At 51.0% G+C, this 25,603-nt stretch overlaps 1 protein-coding gene across 2 annotated transcripts in view; it reads right to left on the reverse strand.

Annotated features, from left to right (window-relative positions):
• The window catches only part of RHOU (ras homolog family member U), a 32,443-nt gene extending 6,920 nt beyond the window's left edge, over positions 1-25,523 (reverse strand). The window contains exons 1-2 of one of the 2 annotated variants that reach the window (XM_080388899.1): positions 2,810-2,823; positions 1-2,292 (exon numbers count right to left, since the gene is read on the reverse strand). In XM_080388899.1, the coding sequence (XP_080245025.1) occupies positions 1-328 (328 nt within the window). In that variant the 5' untranslated portion in view covers positions 329-2,292; positions 2,810-2,823. The other variant, XM_080388898.1, reaches the window with a different exon arrangement.
• Positions 25,524-25,603: the final 80 nt, after the last annotated feature.

The raw sequence follows: 25,603 nt of genomic DNA on the forward strand, positions 1-25,603 counted from the left end.
CGGAGAAGTTGTCGAAGGCGGTGGGGATGTACTCGGTGGGGTACCCGTTGGTGGTGTAGCTCACCACCAGGCTAGTCTTCCCCACGGCGCCGTCCCCCACCAGCACGCACTTGATGCTGCGCCGCGGCTCGCTCCCCGCTCCGGCCCCGGCTCCGGCCCCCGCCGCCGCCCCGGCCCCCGCCGCCCGGCAGCGGCCGCCCAGCGCCGCCCCCAGCGCCGCCGCCGCCCGGCCGCTGCGCACCCTGCGCGGGGGCACCGGCGGCACCTCGCAGCCGCCCGGCACCGGCTTGCTGATGTAGCCCGCCTCGCCCTCCTGCTGCGGCGGCATCCGCGCGGCCACGCAGAGCCCCGCCGGCCGGGGGGCGGTGCGCGGCCCGGGGCCGCCGGCCGGGGAGCGGCGGGGCGCGGCGGCGGCGGCGGCGGGCGGGCGGTGCGGGGCCCCGGCGGGCCGGCAGGCGCGGCGCGACCGCCGCGAAGCCAGCCCCGGCGCCGCTGACTCTTCCCGGGCGCGGGTGGCGGCGGCTCCCGGAGCGGGCGGCGGCGGGATCCCGGCTGCGCTGCGCTGCGCTGCGCTCGCCTCGCCCCGCGCTACCAAGTCCCGACCGCCGGCCCCGCGCCTCCGCGTGACATAGCGCCGCGCGGGGAGGAGCCGGCGCCGCACGGCACGGCACGGCCCGGCACTGCACGGCACGGCCCGGCACGGCACGGCAGGTGGCGCCACAGCGCTCCCACCGCCCGCCCCGACGGCCGCGGGCAGGCGGGCAGGGGGCGCGCCTCCGCCGCCGCGCGGGCACGCCCCTCATTGGCCAGCTCGCCCCGCCGCGCAGTGCGGCGACGAGCCGCGGCTCGCCATTGGCTGGCGCGGCGGGGGCGCGCCGCCCGCCCTGTCGGGGCCCCGCCCCCCGGCAGCGGCGCTTTCCCGGCAGGGCCCGCCGCCCGCCTCGGCACCGCGGAGCCGTGGGTCACCGGCGCGGGAGCGCGCAGCCGTGGCGACGGGTCGTGTTTGCCGTGGAAGTGGCGGGCGCACCTGCAGGCCCAGGGGGGGAGGGGCGGGGGGCTAACTGGGCCACGTGCCGTGGGAGAGGGAGGATGACGTTTTTAGCGCCGTGGGAAGTTTTGCCGTTGAGCACAGACGACGAGGGGCTGCTGAACAGTTTGGCTCTGCCCTAACTGGGATCATTATTAAGACGTTTCTTCCGGGGAGCTTGGCAGCACCGCACTGACACCGGCGGTGCCACCCGGAGAATCTGGGATACAGGTGTCCGTATCCTCGTTTTGCAGACAGCAAGTGCAGGTGCCCTCAACAACTTGCCCGGATCGGTGCTGCCGAGCCCGTGGAGGAGTCGGGATTTCAGTTCCCCATTTTCAGCACCTCTGAGTCCCTAGCGCTCTTTTCCCATTTCCCTCCCTGAAATGGAAACCCACACGATGCAGCTGGTTTCGTGCCGCAGCACACGCTGCAGCTGTCCCTGGTGCCCCGGCTGCCTGGCCCACGCTCACTGGAGGAGCTGGAAATGTCAGGCCTATGGGGCTGTCACCTTCCTGCCTCTACGAACCCTGGAGCCGCGTGGTCTGAGCACCAGAGGCCCTGCCAGGGCTTGTGCCTCACGGAAATCAGCACTTGGTACAGCTGATCTTGCTTTCCTACGTGCCCTGGCCTCTTCCATAGGAACAGCTGCTGTGGCTCTCCATGGGGCCGTGACACACCTGCACTTAGACAAGATGTTGGGCACCCCAAAGCGGGGCCAGAGCCAGGGCAGCTGGGGAGACCCCAGGTTGGATGCCCTGTGCATGCAGCTGACGTGGGGTGGGGGCGAAAGAAACAGCCCCCTGGACCCCTGCCCCGGGGCGGCAGCACTCTTCCAGTCCCTGCAAGGAGCACAGCCAGGCAGGGACGGAGCACAGGAGCCAGCAGAGCACAGGGGCTCAATGGTGACCCTCGTGCTCAAGACCCACAGGGGCCAGTGACCCTTCCGTGGGACTCCCCAGTTCTGCAGAATTTATGGGAATAAATGAACAAAGCCAGTGCTGTATGGAGTGAGCGCCAGAGAGAGACATTACAGGGCACCCAGCTACAACCAAGATGCATTTCCCCATCAGGTGCTTTCACATATTAATCTCCCTGTGCTGAAGCCTGAGAAGAGGAGATCACCCAGGCAGCTGAGCTTTGCCAGGATCGACCGCCAGAAGGACTGGAGTGGGAGCCTGCCTGTGCTCAGGCATGTACCACAATAACAGAAATGGCTTAATACGTACCTTTGGTTATTTTGGTGCAAGTCCTCATGGGGATGCCTAGGTTAGAACAAAAGTGTTCTATTTTAATTTAGTGTAATTATAGGCTGTCTACCTAGAAAAGCTGAATTGCTTTAACAATACTGTTACAACTGTCCCCACAGTATGGATGCAGTTGTGCCAGGATAATGCTAATATGTTTAATTTTTGTCAGGAAAGGGAAAAACATCATGTGTGTAGGGGCAGGCTCGCTTTATAAAACAGCTGTGGCTGTTTGAAAGGTTACCACCATGGTAACCTGTTGCCACACTGGTTCCTGGAGTTGCTCCCTCCATAGCAGAGCCCTAAAGCCTATGTGCTTCACAGCCACCTGGCTGCAAAGTCACAGAATTTGATCCAGTATTAGGCAGCTTCAGCCCAGCAGACGTGTCCCTGAAAGGGCTGAGAAGCCTTTGTGAGGCTGCTCTACTGTAATGGTTGAGGGGCCTCAGAGCGCCCTGTAGTGTGGTAACATCTTGAGCAGCGATGCTTTTTCAACAGTGAACAGTAGGAGTGATACAGATGACAAATCACACACCTGATCAAAATCAGGTACTGATCCCTGTACCAAAAATTGTTCGAGGTCCTTCTTTTCCTTCAATTGAGCCAAGAAGAAAATAGATAAATTGCAGAGACATGTGTCCCTTCTTCTGAATGAAAAACAGATCACTTCAGTGAAACTGGGAAGGTAGTCAGGATCTATGCAAGACAAGGAAGAACATCTTCAGTCGTTTCTGAAGAACTGCACGGAGCATGGACACTAGATGCTGTTATGTCTGATGCATTTGCTCCCTACTACTCTGTGCAGGGCGCAGAGCCACATTTTCAGTCCACTGTCTCATTTTTATTCTGTATGGTTCTGAATGTATACATAGCTGCATCTCTACACAAGACAGGGCAATGCGAATGAAAGGCATGTACGATGGGAAAAGGTATGGCTTTTAAGACTGTTTCCTTCTGAGAATTTATTCTTCAGGCTCTGAGCAGTGCCCAAGAAAGTTGTCTCCCACACACATGAGCTTTGATAGAAAGGCGTGTTGTGCCTGAGGAGCAGAGCTGTCAAAAGGAGTCTCCACCTCCATGCCCAGATGGTTGTTAGTCTTCTCCTGCCAGAGCCCAGCAGTCAGTAGTTTTCCATCTCTAGAAATCCAGAGGAACTTTCCACCTGGGGGAACAAGAAACTGGAGAAAAGTCAATAGACCAGTCTAGGTTCATACCACATTTATGCAAGGAAATAAATAAAAGGAATACTGTAATTAAGTTTTAACTATATTTTACTCTCAGCAGCATCCCATAAATTGGGTACCTTGTTAGTACTGTGGAATGGCATGTGATGCTGGAAGTCAGCATATGGTAAATACACTGACGGTAAATAGGGTAAGTACTGTGTGCTGGTTGGCTTTGGCCACCTTGGGCAGCGTGTCACAGCATGCTGAAATCATGACAGCAGACGAATTTCTGTCCGTTTTGGGCAGTGTGCCAAGTGAATGAAGCAGATGTACTGCAGTCTCTGACGCCAGGATGGAATATGACCCAGCTGAGGGCACAAGAATACCTGAGCAATGTCACCGCTTATCTGTAGTGACAAATGGCAAATCCATGGCCCGTTTCAATGCTGCAATAAGAGCTCATTAAGAGAAGAGATGCACAACCACAAGGAAAACTGCTGGAGGTGGGAGATGAGAGGGCGGGCAATATGCACTGGGTGACAACCCGTTTGAACGGCGTTGAAAGATGATGTGAGAAAGCTCTTCATGCAAATGCTGCAAGCAAAAAATGCCACATGCACATTTTTAAACACCTTCAGCAGACAAATACAGTCAATGCATTGAGCTAAGTAGGCTCCAGTGAGATAGCTATAACGGGTTGCATTGTTTCTGTGCTCGGGGAGGGGGGCGTGAGTGGATTCAGAGCTGCATGGTTGCCCTATACTGTAATGTACCCTACCAAATACAGTAGCCTTTTGTGTGAGAGGATGAGCTAACTGGTTGTTTTGCGGGGCGGGGGGGGGGGGGAAGCTGTTTGCACCACAGCAGCAAGTCAGAGCAGCTCCCGGGCAGCCGTGCTGGCGGTGGGGTGAAGGTGCATTGATGGAGGGATGCTGTAACAGATAGCCGAGAAGCTTTCAGCCTCAACCCTATCACATGCACACATCTTACAGGTTTGAACCCAATTGTTTTCAGAGCTCTGAGCTGGGGGATAAACAGGCTTAACTCCACGTAGGTCAACAGGGTGGCAGTTGTCTGTCTCGGGGCTGAATTTGGCACATTATCAACCAGTTCACAGAAAAGCTCTCACTCTATCTTACATGCTCGTGTTAGTCAAATATTATTCTTCAAGAAAAATGACAGAGAGAGGAAATTATTTTATCAAGACGTGAAGTAGGTCATTGTTATATCCTGGCTTATCATTTTCCCTACGATATAAAAAATACAAACTGGATGCTGGCCTTATAGAATGAAAGCTTTCTTCTTTTTTTTCTCAGTTGTAGAAACTTGAAAAGCCTGACACGGAGAGAGGCGAGGGAGTGAGGCAGCGCACCCCGAGCATGACGTGATACGCTGCTGCTTGTTCAAGGGAAGGGTACAGCCTGCTCTGCAAGGCTGTCGCCGAGATCCTGTTCTTTGTCAAGGAGACCAACCCCAAGGTCTAGAAATAACCCATCTGCGATGCACCCCTTCATTCTCCAAAGGACAGAATTGCAGCGACACGGCTGAGCTGGCCGGCGGCAGGGGAGGCAGGGAGAAAAGAAAGAGGAAGTTAGAGGGAGCAAAGAAAGGGCAACAACCTGGGAAAGAAGAGGCAGCTTGTATAAAGGATGCCTCTGACCTGCTCCGACTCCAGAGAAGTGCTTTTGAGGCTGTTCTTTGAAAACTAGGAGGCAAAAGGGCTAAAGAAGTACAAAATATTGCTTCTTTTATTATATATTTGATCTGTAATTAACATATACATATATATATACACATTTGCCAGGGCTTTTTTTAAAGAACATTTTCATGGCCCAAGATATCGATCTCAGGGAAGTTTTCACTACCTGGGGAAAGGCGTCAGTGAGCGGCACACATTATTAACACAATAAACTCTCACCACCCCTCCAGCTAAGTTCTGATTGAGAAGAGGCTCCCAAAAACTCACAGGCAAAAAGGATTATTGAGATAAACCTGAAAAAAAAACCAAACCCCAAAACAAAGCACAATTGCTTCCAGCCTCCCAAATTCCTAGTTAATTCAGAAAACAAATTAACCCTAACCTCCTATCTGCATTGCCTCTGCAGGGGAATCACGGTGGGAGGTGAGCCCTTTATCTCGCTTTCAAAATCCTTTTCAGCTGATCTGGGGTCACAGCTGCTGAGAAGTGCTGCATGTCCTGTATTTTGTGTGATGGTCACCAATTTGCCTGCTTGTCCTGTAAAGCCCCTCACTGCCCTAGGGCTGCCCCACACCCCTCCGGGTGCACTGGGGGCAGGAGCTCTTCCCAGGGCTCTCCCTGCCAGCCCTGAGTGGGGACCCCAGCAGGTCACCTGGGCACTGCTGGGGACAGGCTGGGTGAGATCCAGGTTGGTAAGAAAAATAGCAAAGATACTAGTTTTGACAAACTGGACGAAGGAACTGCCCATGCCCTGTGACATACCACGTTTCATTGCCCTCCTGCTTGCTAGGATTTATAACCTGCCATGCCATTTCTGCCCCAGGAGCCCCAGTTTACAGAGACAATCTGGAGAGAAGGAGGTAAATCAAGGACGAAGCTGGAGGAGAAGAAAATATGGTTGGGCAATGTGCTGCACATTGGTAGGGCTGGTGAGAGTGGCAAAGGAGAGAGCTGAGCAGGGAAAGGACAGCTTGCCTCTGAGGAGCCAGGGGCCGAGAAGCTAGCATTCAAAACAGGCACGGTATCTGCAGCTCAGATGCTCTTTGCCACACTGCCCATCAGCCCACATGTGAATCCCCTTACTAGTTCTCCTTAGCTCCCACAACCCCACCAGTTCCCCCAGGTGGATTCCCAAAACAGCTGTCAAAATCCTGGTCTGCGCCACGCTCCTGATCTCTAGGAGCTCTTTCTAGCAGCTGGGAAAAACTCTGCTTCCTACTACATAACCCCCTCCCTGTCAGGACAGACTCTGGGTAACTTTTCTGCCACAGCTTTCCTGACATTTGTTGCACCCCTGGGAATCGTGGAATCACAGAATCATTTGGGTTGGAAAAGCCCTTTGAGCTCATCAGGTCCGGCCGCTACCCCAGCCCTGCCAAGCCCAGCACTAACCCACGGCCCTCAGCACCGCGTCCACGCGGGCTCTAAACACCTCCAGGGATGGCGACGGCACCACCGCCCTGGGCAGCCTGTCCCAACGCTTCACCACCCTTCCCGGGAAGAAATTTTCCCAATGCCCAACCTAAACCTCCCCTGGCGCAACGTGAGGCCGTTTCCTCTCGTCCTGTCGCTCGTTATCCGGGAGAAGAGACCGACCCCCGCTGCCTACGGCCCCTGTCAGGTGGCTGCGGAGAGCGATCAGGTCCCCCCTGAGCCCCCTCCTCTCCAGGCCAACCCCCCCAGGTCCCTCAGCCGCCCCTCACAAGGCTGGTGCCCCAGCCCCTGCCCCAGCCCCCTGCCCGGCTCTGGACACGCTCCAGCCCCTCCACGTCCCCCTGCAGTGAGGGGCCCAAAGCTGAACACAGGGGTCCAGGGGCGGCCTCACCAGTGCCCAGCGCAGGGGGACGGGCACTGCCCTGGTCCTGCTGGCCACGCTGTCTCTGCTACAAGCCAGGATGTTCTTAGCCTTCTCCAAGTTCTTGCCCACCAGGCAGCTTCCCAGCCGCTCTTCCCCAAGCCTGTAGGATGGGATTGTTGTGACCCAAGTGCAGGACCCAGCACTTCTTGTTGAACCTAAAAAGAAGAAACCCTGAACCCTAGGAAGAACCGTCCTGGCTGCCTCTGCCAGTTCCTGCTCCAGCCCTGCTCTCATGCCTGCTGTGAGCACTCTCTTCTCCCATGCTTGAGCTGAGGTGACCTGCATTCATGGGCATCTTTGCATGACCCCACAGATAGATCTTCATGGCCTTCATGCCCAAGCCTAGACTGCAATCCATCATCTCCTGTGTACACTCCTACTCCAGTCTTCCGCATCGTAATCCGTGTTCCTGAAGTCATCTGTATCTCAGAGGTATTTTCTGTAGAGCAGATACATTTTCGCTTCTCAGCAAGCTAAAAGACCTCAATAATAGTTTTCCTCTCAGGATTATGCCAGGCATCTGTTTTGTTTTCACAATGGTTAGACACCCAGTGTCTTTTTGAATGGGGAACCCCAGCAGCCTGTGTGCACCGAAGTGCATCACCCCACTCTGTGCACCCCACCGGCAGGCTGTACCTGAGCCCCTCGTTTCGCCAGAGTTTCAGGCCTCCGGGCAGCTTCAAAGGGGAGCCGAGTTCCAAAGCAGCCTGTCAGACCTGGGGTTTCCTCCCCGAAATAGTGGCATGACAGATGTAAGGAGCCTGATCTCCCAGACCTGGAGAGGGGGAGCTGGGAGGTGCCAGGGGGACACCAGCTGCACAATGGGAGATGCACAGCTTGTGTCTGGACCAGGGAGTCCTCAGTGGCCAGACCTAAAAATGCTGATGCTTTTGCATATTGATAAGGTAAATGCAGGGATATCTCTGCATTTTGGATGCGGGGCTGTATTAAAAAATAAGTTCCCAGTTTACAAATGAGTTGTGACAGAGGATAATGCGATCAGACCTGGCTGGAGGACTGGGAAAAGGCAGCCAGAGCCTGGGCTGATGGGACAGAGCAGTGAGCACAGAGGGAGACAGTCAGCAATGAAGCAGGTGGAAGGAGGCAGGTTTTGCGTGCCTTAAACCCAAATTCAAACATTGCGAGAGGAGAGGGAATGCAAGGGAGTGGACAGTCCGTGTCTCCCCTAGGCATAGAGAACCAGGACACTGAACAACCTCATAATGCTGAACGGTGCTTGTAAAATATGCCCAGATAGAGCTGCTAGCCAGGGTGAACAGAGATCAGTACTCCCTGGAGAACTCTGCTGCCTCCCCACCACCATGGGATGTCCCCAGGGACACCTCTCCCTGGGCCATACATGTCCTTGCATGAGCTCACATTCCCTGGGGGGAGGGGGTGAGAGTAGCTTCCTAAGAGGGGACTTCTGTCCACAGTGCTGGGAGGTGAGTGGGGCAGAGAGACCTGTCTGCTCTGTAGGTACATGCTGACGCTTGCTTCTGCACTCACCCTCCCCAGTGAAGCTTGCCCCAGTCAGTGGATCTGTGCTGACCTGCCCCCTTGGACAGTCTGGCCTGTGCATTTTTAGTTGGTTACTCTTAAAATCTGAAAAACAATGATTAGTCCTATTCTCTTTATTCCTAATCTCTCTTGGAGCCGACCACTTCCTCTTGGTATCAAACTTGGAAAAAACCCATGGCCACTGCTGAAAAGGCTTTTCCCTTTCCACATTTAAAGATCTTTTCTGAAAGTAGTTGCTGGGATCTTTTTGGTGGGGATTAAAAAGCTTGGAACGAGTCAGCGCAAGTGTCAGTTTTATTGAAAGTGAGCAGGCTGTTCTTCCCTGATAGCTGCCTGACTCCGAGGGTGGATGTTGCAGGACAGCATCCACGGCTGGTTCTGGGGCAGCTTAGCAGAGGGGGGGAAGCCACAGCTTTTTCTGTGCTGCATGGTAACACAAAGGCTGGAAAGCAAAGAACATGATATTCTTGGTGCAGAGCAAAACTTGCTGTCCTAATCTGCACTGTCCTGGCTCAGGTGTTTGTACGTGCTCCCTGATCCCCAGCCTGGCTGAGCCGGCTCAGCGCTGAGTCCAGCCCACCACCCTGGAGCTGGCAGCCATAGCTGGGCAGGAGCAGGTACATCTCAGCACACTGTGCTTCACCCCACCAGAAATCTGCTTTGGGAGAGGAGCTGTAAGCAGGTTTGGGATACTGGAAAGCAGTTACCCAGGCATGATGCTTCTCTTCTTTTTCAGAGACAGGATGAAAACCTTCAGTTCCCAGGTTTTCAGGCCAGAACTTTTCAGCCACAATAGGTATACATAATCAGACATAGAAGCCAGCCACAATGTAAGTTATTTTCTCCCTTTCAAGCATCCCATCTCTACCTGTGAGTCCCTCGCTAACTATTTTGTTAGCAGCCAGAGTGTCGCCTGGTCAGTGTACAAGGCCGGGCTCAGGAAGCTGCCATTCTAGTCCCCGCTTTCCTGCTCACAAACTGCCCTCTGCCTGAGGATAGGGCTGGATTTAGAAAGAAAGAGATGCCAGAACAGTACCACTAACACAGCTCTACAAGGCAAACCCTTCCAGGGCGGTTTATTTTCACGCAAATGTGTTTTTACCAGCCTGGCTTAAAACCATTTTCTAAACAAAGTTAAGATTCCAAGGGGTCCTTTGCTGGGTAACCTTGCCAGACTAGTGTCCTCTCTTAGCTGGGGAGAAAGTAGGCAAAGCTCATGTGCCTAAAAACATCACTCTACAGGAAAACTTCTGTTGAGTGGAAAATGAGCCTCAGTTTATCGGTATATGAGAAGATACTTCTTAGATGTCTTGAAGTCCTCAGGTTAAAGATGTGAACAAGGGCAAAGCGTTACTGGTAGAAGATGTGTTCCTAGCTTAGACCCTACTTCTCCTGCAGCTGTACAGTTCTCCATATGTTTGAAAGGGAGTGCTAGAGCAAGAAAGATGAAAATGCTGAACCTCCCCAGCTCCAGCAGTTCAGGAGAGGGGTTTTCACAGAGAAGTGACCTAGGGGCTCTGAGCACCAGGCTCTGTTAGCTGTAAATACAAACCACTAAAAGGCACCAGAGCTTTCCCACTGGAGTAAAGGCATCGGGAGCAGGAGATTAATAGGTTGCCAGCTGTATCGGCATGATAAGCCAAGCAAGGACCCAGACGCTTTCAGTCCAAAGTGGATTGAGACCTCAGCAGGGACACATGGCAAATTAGCCAGAAGCCACAGATGGAAAACTGAGCAAGGCAGCACAGGCAAACATTTCTTATCTTTGCTTTACGTCAATAGAAATGGCATCGTAAAAGAGGCAGCGCAGCATTTGCTGGAGAGGAGGAGGAAAAAGTCCACAAGCTTTTTTGGCTGTACGTGTGGGTTTTAAAATGCTACTGTTTTCCTTAGAAACTTGTCATTGAAAATGAGCAGGCAACAATCACCCAGCGACTTCTTCCAGAAGGCTGGTTGGTTGCTTTTTTCAGAGGCTTTAGCCGGGCTGTGCTGGCAGGAATGCTGTCTGCCGCTGCTGCTGCACTCCAAAGGCAGGGAAAGTATGACCACTTAAACCAGCCCAAAACACAGCTGCGATAATTACCCCATCTACCCTGATTTGCCATGAAATGGGACTCAGGGGAGAGGCAGACCTCAGAAATCTGGGACTCTCTGCAAGGTGATGCTCTCCACAGCCATCTCCCCATTTCCCACAGCTCCTGCTTCTCCAGCAGCCCAGCCCGATTACCTCTGTCAGCTTTTGCTTTGCTTTCTGGTTTTATTGTTTTCTTTAATAGTAATTAACAGAAGGGTGGATGAGGCCCAGATTTCTTGTGTGAATTGGTTTTTGTCGGTGGTACTTTTCATTTTGCTGAGTTTTCTTTTTGCTTTTAAGCTGTTTTGATAATACAAGAAAAACATCATTCCTACCAGAGGCAGTACCAAGCAAGGAGAAGACTCAGCAAGGAGAACAGTAATTAAGCAAAGGCCATGAGCAGGTCTCACCTCCTCGGTGGAGTCCAATTTTGCAACCCCACCCTGTGTGGGTAAGGGGCCCTCGCTGCACCTCTGCTGTCTGTGCGCTGAAGCAGGGAAAGGCACAAATATTCCCACCACGCTGGAGGTGTGCAGGTGTCAGTGTGAGGTGAGCCGGGGAGAGCAAAAGGCTGGGATAAATACAGCTGAAGCCTCACAGCCTGGACCCATATGGCCCCTGGATCCATCCCTGCCCCACAGAGCCTCAGGCTGGCTACTGGCCAGAGCAAAGCTCCTTGCCGGGTTGTGGCCAGGCGTGGGCTCGCTGCAGGTGGGTGGCTTGGGGCAGGGCTGCCCATCACGCTGCCAGGGGGACCTGCAGCTCCTGACACCTCCCTCCTGCCACAAATCCTCACCCCAGGCACGCAGGGCTCTGCAGGGATGTTAGGCTTGTGCCTGGCAGCTGGCCGTGGAAACCTGAAGGCGCTCTGTCAAAAGGTCTGGTTGTGACTGTTCAGTTACCAAAATAATGGTATTGCTTACAAAATAAAAATATCTCAAAATGGGATGGTAGATAAACCAGTGCATTTTCATATAATGCCTTAATTAATGAGCAATTATCTGTATTTGAAGTCCCTGACACCATGGTGATGGGTGTGATCCAAGAGCAGAGACAGATGACCCAGTAGCTAAAAGACTGATCACCTCCCTGTTAACACAGGCATGGGGAAAATGACCATGGAAAATTCATGATGCTGAACTCCTCTCTTTTTCTCAGCAGAGGAACTTCAGGCAATGTGGCTGTTAAAGCGCTGAGCACCCTCTGCTCTTCCCGACCCTACCAATTTCCTCTACACAAACAACGTGTATGGATTTGATACATGGTCTCTGAGTGGCCCCAAGGCCTTGTACGTCCCAGTAAGCCAAAGTATACAGGGTAGAGGAGCCAGGTCCCTGCCTAAGCTTCTGCAGGTCCCTAAGGGTCAAGTTAAGCATAAGCCTGACCCTGTTCTCAGGACCAGACTTGCCCGGTGTGTGCTTTAAGCCGCCCAGTCTCACCAGGCTGAGTTTCACCTCAGCCGCAGAGCTCAGAGGAGGTGGCCCTGTCTTGCCCCATGTGGTCTCAGGCAGCTCAGCATCCCCACCAGACCTGAGGCAGGTCTCCTTGGCTGGCTCATCCTCACCGGCCCAAGGGGCTTCAAGCCCTGGGGATGGGGCAAGGGGGCTGGGAAACAAGCAGGCTGCGGGACCTGAAGGCTTCCCTGGAGCCACGTTGCCCTTTCGCTGTCCCCATGGGTCTGGTTTTCCCCAGACCCAGAGGCTGAGCAGCACTTCCCTGCCCCACAGGGACACTGGGATGAGTAAACCCATTAAAAGCTATGCAGTGCCGAGACACCAAGGCTACAGTTATAGAAATTAATAGGACAAGCCAGGGAATGTTTTCTGCCCCCGAGACCCATCAGCATGCCCAGCCATCCCCAGAGGAACAAGCTCTTGTCTCCCCGGCACAGGAGAGCTGTGCCCAAACCACCCGCTGGGAACCCTCCCTGGCCCACCCCGGCTCCTGAAACATGCCTGGGCATCAGCTGTGGGAGTATTTGCTTGGTCTGGGACAAAATCCTGCGAGGACAATGCCAACCATTTAACTGTACGGGTAGCCGCCTGGGCCTGTGCCATGCCTCCACTTTGTTTATTAGTTTATTAGTACCTTGCTGCTAGCCTACATGAGTAGAGACAGAGCGCCGGCCATTAACAAGGGCAATAAAGTGCCTAAGAGGGAAAAGTCCAAAGCATTTCACCTGGTTTTATAAGAAAAAGGTGCTTTCTCATCTGGGATTCAACCTCTTTTGTCCTGGTCACTGCAGGACTGGGTTTGGTTGATGCAGGTAGTGTGATTTTGTGTGCGGTGCCTAGCAGAGGGAGCCGTGGCTGCCATGCATCGCTGCCATCCCGGCAGATGCTGCTGCTGTTACGGATAATAATACGGCCAGGCTTAAGACAAGCCTGCCTTGCAGGGATGTAATGCTCCGAGCGGCCAGCTTACTGAAGGCAACAAAGAAATGATTATAGGGTCAGGGAAAAATAAGGAGAAAAAAAAAAGCTAAAAGAAAACAAAGAGCCATTGACAAGAGGCACAAATTAGTTACATCTCAAGTGTCATTCCCCATCTGATAAAACAAAAATGTCCAGAGCAACAATTAACAAAAAAATATAAGGGGTAGAATATCTCTGTTTAGCTCCAGGTACTGATTATACACAGAGCTCTTTTTTTTTTCTTTTTCTTTTTCTTTTTCTTTTTTTCTTTTTCTTTTTCTTTTTCTTTTTCTTTTTCTTTTTCTTTTTCTTTTTCTTTTTCTTTTTCTTTTTCTTTTTCTTTTTCTTTTTCTTTTTCTTTTTCTTTTTCTTTTTCTTTTTCTTTTTTTTCTCTCTTGCTTTGGGTTATCTTAGGTCTTGGTTAATGTGGAGCAGGTTGCATGTCAGGGGGGTGGGGGTGGGGGGTGGTCCCCTTCGGTTTGCAGGGAAGGGCAGCCCTGCGGAAGGGAAGCAAAGGAGTAAAGCGGGTGCAGAGGAAACAGGAATGTGCTTTGGCTGCTCCTGGATAACACAGCTCAGTGGTGGGAATGAGCTCTTGAGAAGGACTGAAAACTAGAGGCAAATCCAGCGGGTGGTTAAGGTTGGAAAGGCAGCACTGAATAAAACCAATGCACCAGAAAAGGAAAGGTGCGGAGACTGCCACTGCTGTGCTGTACTGGGGCGAATGGTCAGTGCCGGCTGTTGGGCAGGCAGCGAGGCGAAGGAGGGGTGGGCTGCCCCTGCCGAAGGGCCGTACCAACAGCTGGAGCTGGGCACAATTCGGCTTCGCCACACTGAAGAGAAAGGGAATTCAAGGCCAGGCTGGATGGGGCTTTGAGAAACCTGGTCTAGTGGAAAGCGTCCCTGTCCCATGGCAGCGGGGTTGGAAGTAGATGATCTTTAAGGTGTTTCCTGACAGTTGCTCTTCCAACCTCACTTTTGGAAAATGATCCAAGAACTGAGCAGTGCTCCACGGTGATTTTCTCTGACAACAGAAAGGAAACCAGACAAAGCCTGGGATACATTTCAGTGGTCTTGCTCCCTCTCCATAACATTTGTTTACAGGTGTGGAAGTAGATGCTCCTTGGTACATTCACTTTTTCTCCATGAATTTCACTGACCACCTCCTCTTGTCCCGTGGATGACCAGTGTGCCCCTGAAGCACAGCCTCAAAACCACAGGACTGGACATCCTCATGGGGAGCCCTTTTGGGTCCCTTCCCTGTGCAAGCGCGGTCGGCTGCCCAGCACCAGGCACTGCCTGTGGCCAGGGGGCTGCTCATCCCGATGAGCGAGGCACACACCGGTGCTGGTGCTGAGCAGAGCCCTGCCCCGCTCGTGCACCGGCTGCTGCCCAAGACCCTGCGAGAAGACATAGTCAAGAGCTGTCAGGAGTACAGCTAGATTCTGTTAAGTGCTGCCTGTCCTGGATTTGGGGTTGCTTTCTATCAGAGAAAGATCACAGGAAGAAGAAATGGCACTTGCCTCTTACAGTTTAGTGTTTGGAAGCAGCAGTTGTTCTTAGTTACATTACATAGTTTACATGTATCACACCATCTCTGTATGGTCTGGCTGGAAGCGTCCCCATTTGGTTTGCAGTGATTCCTCTTTCCTTCCCTGCTGGATCAACAGACTCAACTGGTACCCTCAAAATTGGTCTGATTTCCTTCTGCTTTTCACAGCATCATAGGTTATTCAGTCAAAGTTTGGCCAACAATCTTGTTGCCATGGCACAAAGCAGAAGGGAGCAGCCCTATCTTTACTGCTTTAGCTTTTGTAGTGCAAATAACTAATTTTTTTTTTTTGTCAGTAAACTGAGGAAACGTGAATTGAAGATGGACTAATAAAAATCTCATTTTTTTTTCCAATGCAGTAAGGACTGGATTCTGCAAACCCTCGTGCAGCTTGCTTCCCTGTTAACCCAAGCGTAAATATTCTGGTGTTCAAGGCCTCTCTCCCCTGACTGGAGTTCTTCTGCATGGCTTGTCCTTCAAAAGCCAAATGACGATAATAAATTGTCCTACGCAAACAAGGGACCTATTTCACCTTTTCACTACACTCATAAAAAAATGGCAATACTAAATACACTTAAAGATCAAAAGCCTGGTATGCAAAACAGGTCCTGTGCACCAAACTGATGGACTGCTTAAGGTTTTGTTGCTATGGTGCTGTTGCCTTGACAAGTTAAAATATCCCTTGTCAGCCTGCATGGGAGCCTAGACAGAAAAGTAACCATCAAAAAATACCCAAATGCTGTCTTTGACTATAGTCACTGAGCAGTTAATTTTATTTTAAGCTTTAATCACCCTTGACTTCATGTTTGGCTATTAACCCACCAACTGATCATTAACTATACAGACTGAATGACTGATTTCCAGAGGATTGGTCCAAAGCTGGGTTGGGTTTTGATTTTTTTTTTCTGAAGGACTTTAATATCTCCCACCAGCACACAGACAACCTATTGAATCCCCTGTAAAACTCCAGGGCTGAGCAGGGACGTACTTGCAGGTTATCTGCCTAGAAACACATTGCTCAGAGCTGATAAACTCACTGAGGCTCTATTCTGCTTTGCAATTTAACTCAAGCCTGGCTAAGCAGCAGGAGTAACCTGACTGAATTGTTGGGGGTCACAGCTTGAGGTCTTTAATCAACATTCCCAGCTTAATCAACAGGAGTTTAGCTGGCCTGAAATGCAAATCAGGATATTTTTGGTGTTTACCCTGGTGCTTGTCCTTTTCCTACCAGGACAACTGGTTATGGATAAATGTAGTGTTGCTGCATAAATGATCAAATGTCAATTGGATTTGGTATTTTTTACCCCCTCCAGCTTTAAAATGCCTACAGCTGAAAATTTTCTAGTGGCAACTTGCTCAGGCTGGTCTAAACATCTGCTAATAAATGAAAAGAGCAATTTTTCTTTCGTGAATAAACTCTTCTGACTCACAGTCCTTATCCTAAGCCACAAGACCATCCTTTCCTCCTGACTTAAGATCCGTAAGACCTAAGAAGCTGACTCTGACTCACTGGAGAAGGGCTGGGATTGGACTGTTTCTGCTATGTGCATCTTCCTTCCGAACACCGCACAGCCAGAAATAAGATGGGAGAAAACCTCCGCACGCTGGCCCTGATTTCTCTCTGGGAATCACCGAGGTTTTGATTGCTCCTTCTGGTATGAGAATGAATTCAGTTTGGATTTGTAAATAGCTGACTAACCACCCCTGTGCTGACAGGCACAAATGCCAGGAAATATGTAGTTAGTTCCACTGGTGCTGCATCTTTGAACTTTAATTGTAAGTACCTCTGTCATACCAGGGGAAGCAGAACAACACATCTGGAACTAAAAGCTTCCAGCTAGACTTTCCACACTAACTATTTCCAGCTTTTTTCCAGATAGGAGTTTTCAGCAAAATATTTTCTAATTGAAAGATACCGATTTCTTAAAACTATTATTTTTCTTGTGGGAGCTACAAAAGAAAACATGCCCAATATGTTTCTCAAATAAAAGTAAGAAGAAAAAGAAATTACAAATATCAAAGCATCACAGTTTTCCATTGTTGACATTTAGATTAGTGTTTTCTTTATTCAAATGCCTTCTACAATTTAAATGATTTTACTTTTAAGTGATCAAAAAAATCATCTTGAAAGTACTGAAATGAAATGTTCCCATTGACTTGAACTGCATTTTTATTGTTTGCCTGCACATATTTTCCATGGCTTGATTTTCTATCCTATTTTGTGACTTGAGGGACTTTTTCCATTTCAAGTACCTTCTCTCCGCCGAAAATAGTAACCAGATATTTTGTGCCTGAATAAAAAATTAGGATGAAGTTCCATCTAAGGCAGCCAACGTGCCTTTGGAACATGTTCACAGAGGATCAGCACACCTGTGCCATTGCTTCGGGTATACAGCAAGGCTCTGCTGTAAGTCAGGCAGGAGACGAGCGCTCCATCAGGTCAAACATCCTACTGGCCTCCTGCAAGGAGGGTGAGGCTCAGCAGGACAAGAAAGTGGATAGGAACAATCCATAAACTGGGAAAGAATCCTTTTTCTGCAAATATTTATTGAATTTTCCAGTTGCAGAAATGCAATCACGTCGATTCACAGTCAGCAGGATGAATGTCCTAGCGTAACAAAAGCGCCAGGTTTCCAGCATTCATTTCTAATGCTAAAATCTTGCAGAAAAATCTGTTATTGTGCATAGGGAGGGACTGTTCCTGATGGGGACAAAGCTCACAGTGAAGTACCAGGCTGTAACACCCCAAGAAGCAGCAGAGGCAGCTCTGCCTTCCTTTACTCACGTTGCATGCCTGCCTCCAGCCCTGCACAGCAGTGGGACCAGGAGTGCACTGGTAACTTGGGCTGCATCCTGCACGTTTGTAAAGCTGCGGCAAGCCCACACTAGAAAGACTTTTCCAGCTCCCAGGAATGAAATAGCACCTCTGCCAGTATGGGTTATAACAGGGCTTCAGGCAAAATGCCACAGTATAACTCCAGCCACCTCCACAGTCACAGTTGTCCTTCACCCTGAGGACTGAAATCACAATAAAACGTAGACCCACGAGCAGCAGCACTGTGCCAGCCATGCTTGCTGCATGGCCTGGGCTGGGATGCGGAGCTGCTCGGGATGCTGAGCTGCTGGGTGTGGGGCTGTGGGGGTGCTGAGCTGTGAAGCTTTGGGGCTCCGCTGCAGCTTGGCTGTCGCTGTGGCTGGTGTGCTGTGGGGATGCTGGGTGGTAGGGCTGCGGGACTGCAGGACTCCCGGGCCATAGGGCTGCAGGGATGCTGGGATGGTGGGATGCTGGGATTCAGGGATTCGGGGATTTGGGGCTGGGTGCTAGGCTGTGGGTCTGCAGGGCTGCAGAACTGGACATTTGGATGCAGGTCTGCTGGTGACTTGGCTGTGGGACTGCTGGGGCACTGAGCTGGGGCAATGTGAGGCTGCTGGGTGGTGGGCACATAGGAACGATGGGCTGGAGGGCTGCGGGCTGGCTCCGAGGCTGCAGGGTGCTGGGCGGGGGGCTGCGGGGCTGGGTGCGGGGCTGTGAGGCTGCTGGGCTGAAGGTGGGAGGGGGTGCGGGGCTGGGTGCGGGGCGGGTGCGGACCGACGGGGGGGCTGGGTGCGGGCCGGCGGGGTGGGGGGCTGGGTGCGGAGCAGGGTGCGGGGCTGTGTGCGCGCCTGGGTGCGGAGCGGAGTGCCGTGCGGGCCGGCGTGCGGGTTGCCGCAGCGGATGGCGCCCCCTGCTGTCAGTGCCGCCGCGGCGCCCGGCCACGGCCCGGGGGCCGGACGGGGCGGTGCCCGTGCCCGTGTCGGTGCCGGTGCCCGCGCCGCTGCCCGTGCCGGTGCCAGCCTGGCCCCCGGGGGAGCCTCTCCCGGCCGCACGCCGGTGTGGAGCCGGTGCAAAGTGCGGCGGCCGCCGCGCTCCCCGGGGAGCTGCCCGCTGCCGGTGCGGGGCCCCGCGCCGCCTCTTGGCCTTGGGGCCCGGCAGGCTACGGGGCCGCCCGCTCCCCCCGCCCCGGCAGCGGCCCCCTCTGCCCGTAGCTCCCGCACCTCCCCTGCCCCCCGCTCCGGCCCTAGCAGCGGCCTGAATGTGCAAAATCCCGACGTATCGCGGTTATTTCCCCCGCCTTTGCGCCTACAGCTGGCGACAAAGGAGCCTGCCTGTTCCGTGTGAGGTGTCCCGTGGTGTCAGCAGGTTACTGATTTACACCGTCAGTCACTGCTTAGAGATCACAGCACCACGCTCGGGGGTATTTGTCCACCCGCTGGCGTCACTCACAGGACACCAAACCTTGGCATCACCCTCGCTCCTAGCACGCTGCGGCCCTGTGCGTGGCAGAGCTGCCGGCAGGAATGGCACCCGGTGCCCTCAGCACCCCTCTTTTCCGAGCTGCCGGGCATCCCCATTAAGCAGCACCATGAAGTTGTGGATGGATCTGACTTTCCCCCCCTCGGGGACCACTGGGACATTTATACAAGCACCTCAAACTTCCCCAGCCCCCCACCATGGGGATGGGGTTTATTTACCTATTGTCCATTTTTGCTTCCTACCCTATAAAACCTCCACCATCAGAAATGTCCTGGTGTAAGTACAAACAGGCCATGCTGCACTCATTTCTTCATCTCCTCTTGGGTGAACTAAATAATTACTCACCTGGTTAACTACTTCTCATCAAATATAGACAGTGCCAGCCCCTAGGACACTGCGTGCAGTACAGCGAGTTTCACAGAGCTGTCCTGTACCACTTTGGCGGTGTTAGCGGCACAGCTAGAGCTCTAGGGGCAAGACCCAGTACAGCATGTTTCACAGCCCTCACATGCTCTGTGGACCACTTTGGGAGTCTTTTTAAGCAAGCAAAACCTGATGCTTGAACTGATCACGAACAGCAGGAGGAAAACACACCGGTTTTTATCCAATTTTAATTTGCAGACCCTAATATTTTCCAGCGGAGGTGCAGACCATCTGTCATGAATTTAAAGCAACAGACAACAGGGTTGATTTTCTTAGCTCCCTTTTCTCTACAGATAACCCACAGATCCCTGCAGGGCCTGCAGACAATAGGTTGCAAACTGTTGGCATTGATAGATGAGCTTCCTCCTCTTCCACACAGCCTGGAAAAGTGCTTGCTTGTCTCTTCCTTAAACAAATCAAATATTCCAACCCCAAACAATGCTAGAGCTAACAACGGAAACAGGGACCACTTTAGGACTTGAGGCTTCTACCTCCTGATCCTTTCCATCCCCACGCCTCTGCTCCAGCACCCGATTCTTAGATTTGCATTTACTAACAAAGTGCACAGACATGTGGATGTGTGTGTGCGTGCAGGCTCACAATGTTAACCAGAACATCGGAGCGAGCCATGGGACAAAAAAATCATTCCAAAGGCATCAGTGTTTCAAACTGTGGCCTTGATGCAGGGTTTGAGCTGTCAAGGTGGGGAATTAGTCTCCTTTACATCAGCAACAAAAAAAGTCACTTTCTGCCTTTCCTACTCCTGAGAGGCTCTTCTGCCTCAGCCAACCGCTATCCCCCGTATCAGCTCTCAGGGATGGAAGCCTGTCACAGGCAGAACCAAACACGTATAGCTGCAGCACCAGCAAGAATACAGATAAGAGAGAAGCAAGGACACATTCAGTGCTGTAGACTCCTGGAGGCAAGCTTGGCTTGCGGCTCCCATACGCATGTGCCAAGGTACTCATATCCACTGCAGTATGGACGTGTTCAAACCCTTGCACTGCAAAACACTGGAACTGTTTTAAGGGTGGGAAAGCATCTGGCTAGCAAACAAGCTTTGTGTGTTTGGGCCTGGCTCATTTAAAAACCTTGTTTCTTCTAGAATATTGGAAGTAATGAAAGTGCCTGCAGTAAAATACCCGATAAACCTCTCCTCCTCTATAGAGAGGGTAAATGCATGTCATTTTCCAATTAGCTCTTGCTCTAAGCAATTATGTTGATCAAATAATTGAATAAGTGACAGGAATGTGAATTCTGGAGACAGTTAATTTCTTCATCTGCCAGTTTATAGCTTGACTTGCATGAACACATAAACCAGACTAATGTGTTATTTATGACTTTGAAAATACAATTATAATAGTCAAACATGAAGAGCTGTGTGTGCAGAGAGGAAGGTTTCTGCTAGGAGATTATTATAATAGCATAATGAGGGAGTTTGTCATTTCTAGCCAGCATGTGGGACAGGAAGGATGTGTGGCTTGTGTTTGAAAAAGCAAACAAGGTTGGTGTCAGCATTAGCAGAGGAGGGGAACGGCCCTGACCTGAACGAGGGGCAGAGAGGCAGCTGAAGCCTTCCCCTCCTGTGAGACATCGTGTACACACTGCCCCAGGGGCTGTCCGTGAAGGCTAAACATCTCCCCAGCTTTCCCGGCCCTGCTACACGTACACCTCTCTCAAAGTGAAGCTGAGCATTGTTTTTGAGAGAGAACCAGGACTGTGACCCTTTGCATGGAGTTGGGTGCAAAACAGACAAATGAGGTGTTTCCTGCTTGGGCTTTGTCTGGGATGAGTACCAGGATACTCTGGAAAAAGCTCCAGTCCAGCGTGCTCGACATCAAGGTACTGGAACAACCCTTGCGAACCTGGTCCTGACTTCCATCAAAAGCATGAATCCTGCTTGCAAGTTTTCTTCAGAAATAAGAATAATAACAGAAAAAAAAAAAAAAAAAAAAAAGAAAAAAAAAAAGCTCAGCAGGAAAACAAACCATTCGCTTTTCTCCTTAAAGCTCATCTTTAGATTGTCTTAACTGATTGTACCTTTTATCTAAACCCCCTCTAGCAACCTGGCCTACCATCTAACAGGAACTAATTAGCAGAGATATACAGTAATAAAAGTAGTGCACAGGCATGAGCCATCGCCTCGCAGGGCGTATTACCTGGTTGGGCACTATGCTGACTGCAGGGAGGAAATTTGTGCAATTAATTGCTTCCTGATTAAAGGCATTTGCAGTCTGGCCCTTAAACCTTCAAGGCCTAAAAACACAGACTGAGTTAAATACAGAATTTGCCCACAGTAGTCAAAAACATTGCCCCAGACAGCAGGATTCAGCGCTGTAATTTTGGTTGGGAATAAACACTCCCCTGTCTAAGCGTATTATACCCCAAGCCAAGTACGTAGAAAGTATTCCAGTCAAAACTAAAGGGCCACAGAAGGTCCTGCGTGGGTTTGAAACAGTTTCTAAACCAGTTTAGTTGAACCCGTACCATTTTCCTGTGAGGACACGATCTTACAGGAATTAATTACACAGAGTGTGAGGCAGCAGAGTCAGAAACCCCACAGGAGGTCTCAGGCTGGAAGGCTATTTAAATGGTAATAAACTTCAGGGGAAAACAAAAAATGGTGACTGATTACAGGCACACCGGGAGAGGGGCTATTTGGTGTGAAGATGCCAGGCAGGGGCGCAGGGGCCTTCTGCCTGCTGCGCACATCACTGGGCGCCCAGCAAACAAGACGGGGTTCAAACCCACCAGGAAGGAGGAGACCTATTCAGGCCCGGTGGGCAGCAGGAGAGGAGCGTGCAGGGTGGGGGGCTCTGGATTAGCCACAGGAGGCAGGACAGGGTGCAGCAGGAGGCTGGAACTGCTGCTCCTGGTGCCAGCCAGCACCAGTGTCAGGCTCAGGTGGAGCCACATCCTGGAACAGCAGCTGATCCAGCCTCACTGTGCACCGCTCCTTAGCATCACAGTTTTCCCAAGGGCGTTTCCTTGTGATGTGATGCGGTCCCAGGTATCACACCTGGTCAGATGAAGCAACTTTATTTCAGCATGTCCAACTGCATTATGGCTGCCTCCTGGGAAGATGCAACACTGGTGGTTTATGGAGCCTACTGCACCTGCTGAAGAAGGGGAAGGCTTTGTTTTGGGCCATGATTTGTCACAGTAGAGTTGAGGCGTCACAAAAACACACGCTTTGTTAGCTCATGTGCTGCTGTTGCTTTAGCATCACCCCCCTATTGCTTCTTTGCCAGTTGGTTTTTCGAAATTCAGAAGTTTACTGATGCTCCGCACATCAAAACCACTTTAACATCTAATTAGCTTTGAGTATAGGAGTGGGCCTCTCAAATTCAGGGCAACATTATGCCCTTCACTGTGTGCTTAAGCACCTTGCTGGGTGGAAGTTGGAGAGACAAAGATTAGAGACCTTTCCTTGCAAGCCTCTCAGCCCCTCTCCTCCCCACATACATTGTCATTAGCGATGGCAGCAGGGAGGTATATGGCCTGAATTACATTAAGACAGATGCACAGACTGTAATTTAACATGCAGTTTGGCCTCCTTCCTCCACAAAGCCGATCTGGCACCTCTGCTGGAGCAGTTACATTGTGGAGTGGGAAAAAAATCAATCCTGCCAATTGTTAGTCACGGGGAGGGGGGAAAAAGCAAACCAGAAGCTGCTTATCAGAGACCTGCATTTTGAGAGAAAAATTCCCCGGATCCTGAGGAAGGAAGGATTCTCTGCAGAGCTTCAAGTACTTTTCTGACAATCCCATCCTGCAGGAGCTGGGGCAGGGAGCTGGGCCCCTTCCTATTGTGAAAACTGTGTCTGGAGAACTGAAAATGGCCATAATAACAAGAGTCCCCAGGCTGCAGCAGTGCCGTAAAGCTGCGATTAAAAAAACCCAAAACAGGTTAGTTAACAAATCTGACTGGCACACAGACAGTTGTCTATGAATTGTGATTTTAGAAACAGTAGGAATGACTCAAAGCCCAGAGAACTTGAAATCTGGAAGTGTTTGAGGCAAAGTCTTCCCTCTGCCCACAGTCAGGCTGGGGAGTGTCTGAAGCCCGGATCCCAATTTTGCCCAAGTCTGCAGGTGTTCAGAATGCCTTGTATCACAAAGGATTTGGCTAACTCTCTCTCACTTTCATGATAATTTTGATTTTGTCTGGATCAGCTTTCTGGGAGGACAGAGAAAGAACTGAGTATGTTGGTGCAACTAGCCGAAGAGCTGCATGACTGATTTTTTTAAATTCACTTGAAATGATCATTAATCCAAGCATCTCCAAGGACTTCCCAAGCAGCAGTGAAGTTAACGCTACCTGCTTGTCTCCCTGGTCTACCTCCCTAGTGCAATACATTCAATAATCACATGCACATCTGAACAAGATTCCCAACAGCTGCAAGGCCAAATTATGTTTTGGGTAATCTAAGCCAGTGCCTGAGAGTCCAGCTCCTGCCATAACATGAAGAGTTTCATACATGCTTTTCGCTCCTGTACTGCTCTATGAGAACCAACTGAACGCAATCGTATCTGTTTGCACACGCTAGGGGATGCCTGTTTTCCCTGCGCTGAGGTGATGCTCACCAAAGCAAAGCTCTTGTGGGACCTCCGCTGGTAACCATGTGCCACCACAGCTCTCTTCGTCATTTGGGGAGCAAGGTTCTCTCCATCCTCCCATATTATCTTCTGTTTGGGCGAGACATGGGATGCTCAGGCCATGGAACAGAGTGCACCTGTGATCCAGCTACTGTATGGGGAGGGAGAGAGGGTAAATACTACGGGGTCACAGAAAGGTGATCTAAAATTGCCTGAAAGCTGTCCTGACCAGTCACATAAACCACTGGGAAGGGGAATACTGCTCAGGAGCCTGCACAGACCAGGCCTCTTCCTAGTAATTTCTCTCTGCTGCAGCAAACAGAGCACATCTGTAGAACAGAATCTAGTTCAACCTGTAACCCTGAAGTTAAGACCTGTATCACAGGGCACGTTGAAGCCACTGAAGTTGTATTAGCAAAGTTTCCTAAATACTCCAGAGACAATTACTCTGTGTCCGAGATGACTCAAATTCTGATCTATTACTCTAGTCAGCATCCCTTGTAATTATAAAGGGTGTAAATCTATTTTCACCACAGTTCGCAGTGTTTCTCCCTCTACCACCTTTCAGAGGTTGTAGAGATGTGAATGCATATCACAGCTCTTGAACCTCTGGGGAAAAAGATGTGTCTACAGGCAAAGCTCAAAAAGCTCCTCGACAGACAAGCCCCATTCTGGGTGTGATTTTCTTCAGAGAAAACAAACGGAGAGTTTGCAGAACGATGAATATTTTTAAGTAAAAGTAACCATAATAATAATCATCATCATCACCACCACCATACTATCATCTGTGCAGCAAAGGGAATGTAAAGAGCAATTAAGTTATGAGGATTGGTGGTGGGGACTTTCTGCATTACTGTGCTGGTGTGCAAAGCTGCATTACGACCATGAGCTCTCATTGGAATTTCAGGCCAATATTGAAGTAAAATGACGAGAGGTCACACAAGCTTGACTTTAAGAAGTCATTAAGCTGCACACTTTACACAAGACACTTGAAGCTGGGACAAGCGACTTTTCACATCCCTGCAGGGGCTTGCAGTCTAGCAGCATGTCTCTCAGGCGGAACAGAAATCACATGTTGGTACGTACCTTTAGAAAAAGTAGAAAGCTGAGATCCTCTGCAGGCATCCTGCAGAGGGTACAGAAACACAGCAGGAAAGGAAAACATGAAGAATTAAGAAATTAACTATACTAAAATTAGAAAACATAGAAAATAAGCACTACCAAGGAAGAAAAAGAGTTGACCCTAACATCTGAATTATTTGGTGCAGCATCTTCGTTCCCCAGCACGCTACAAAAACATCCTGAGCCACACTGCAAGGTAGCACAGCTTTAACGCCTGTGCCTGCCCATGGCATACTTAAGTTTCATCGGACAAAACTCCACCTAGTGATGAGATGGGCTCTACTGCACACTCAGCATCCAAGGGAAGTATGAATGGAAGCCAGTGACAAAATAATCTCTGCAATGTAACAAACCCTATAGCTACACTGCCCCCGTGTTGATACAGCCTCACCTACCTACCCCAAGTCCCCTTAGAGTACGGCCTCTGCTCCATTTGACTCAGATACAATGTTGAGAAACATTTGCTTCCAGCTTCAACTTATTCAGCCACATACCGACTTTGTAAGAATGTAACAGAAGTGACATCACCTGGCTGCCTCTTACCTTTCCCCCACAAACGACTGACCTGAAGCTTTATTAGTGGACTTGAACTTTGAACCAACGTCCT

Source organism: Falco punctatus (genome assembly GCF_963210335.1).
Source record: "Falco punctatus genome assembly, chromosome: 5".
NCBI lineage: Eukaryota > Metazoa > Chordata > Aves > Falconiformes > Falconidae > Falco > Falco punctatus.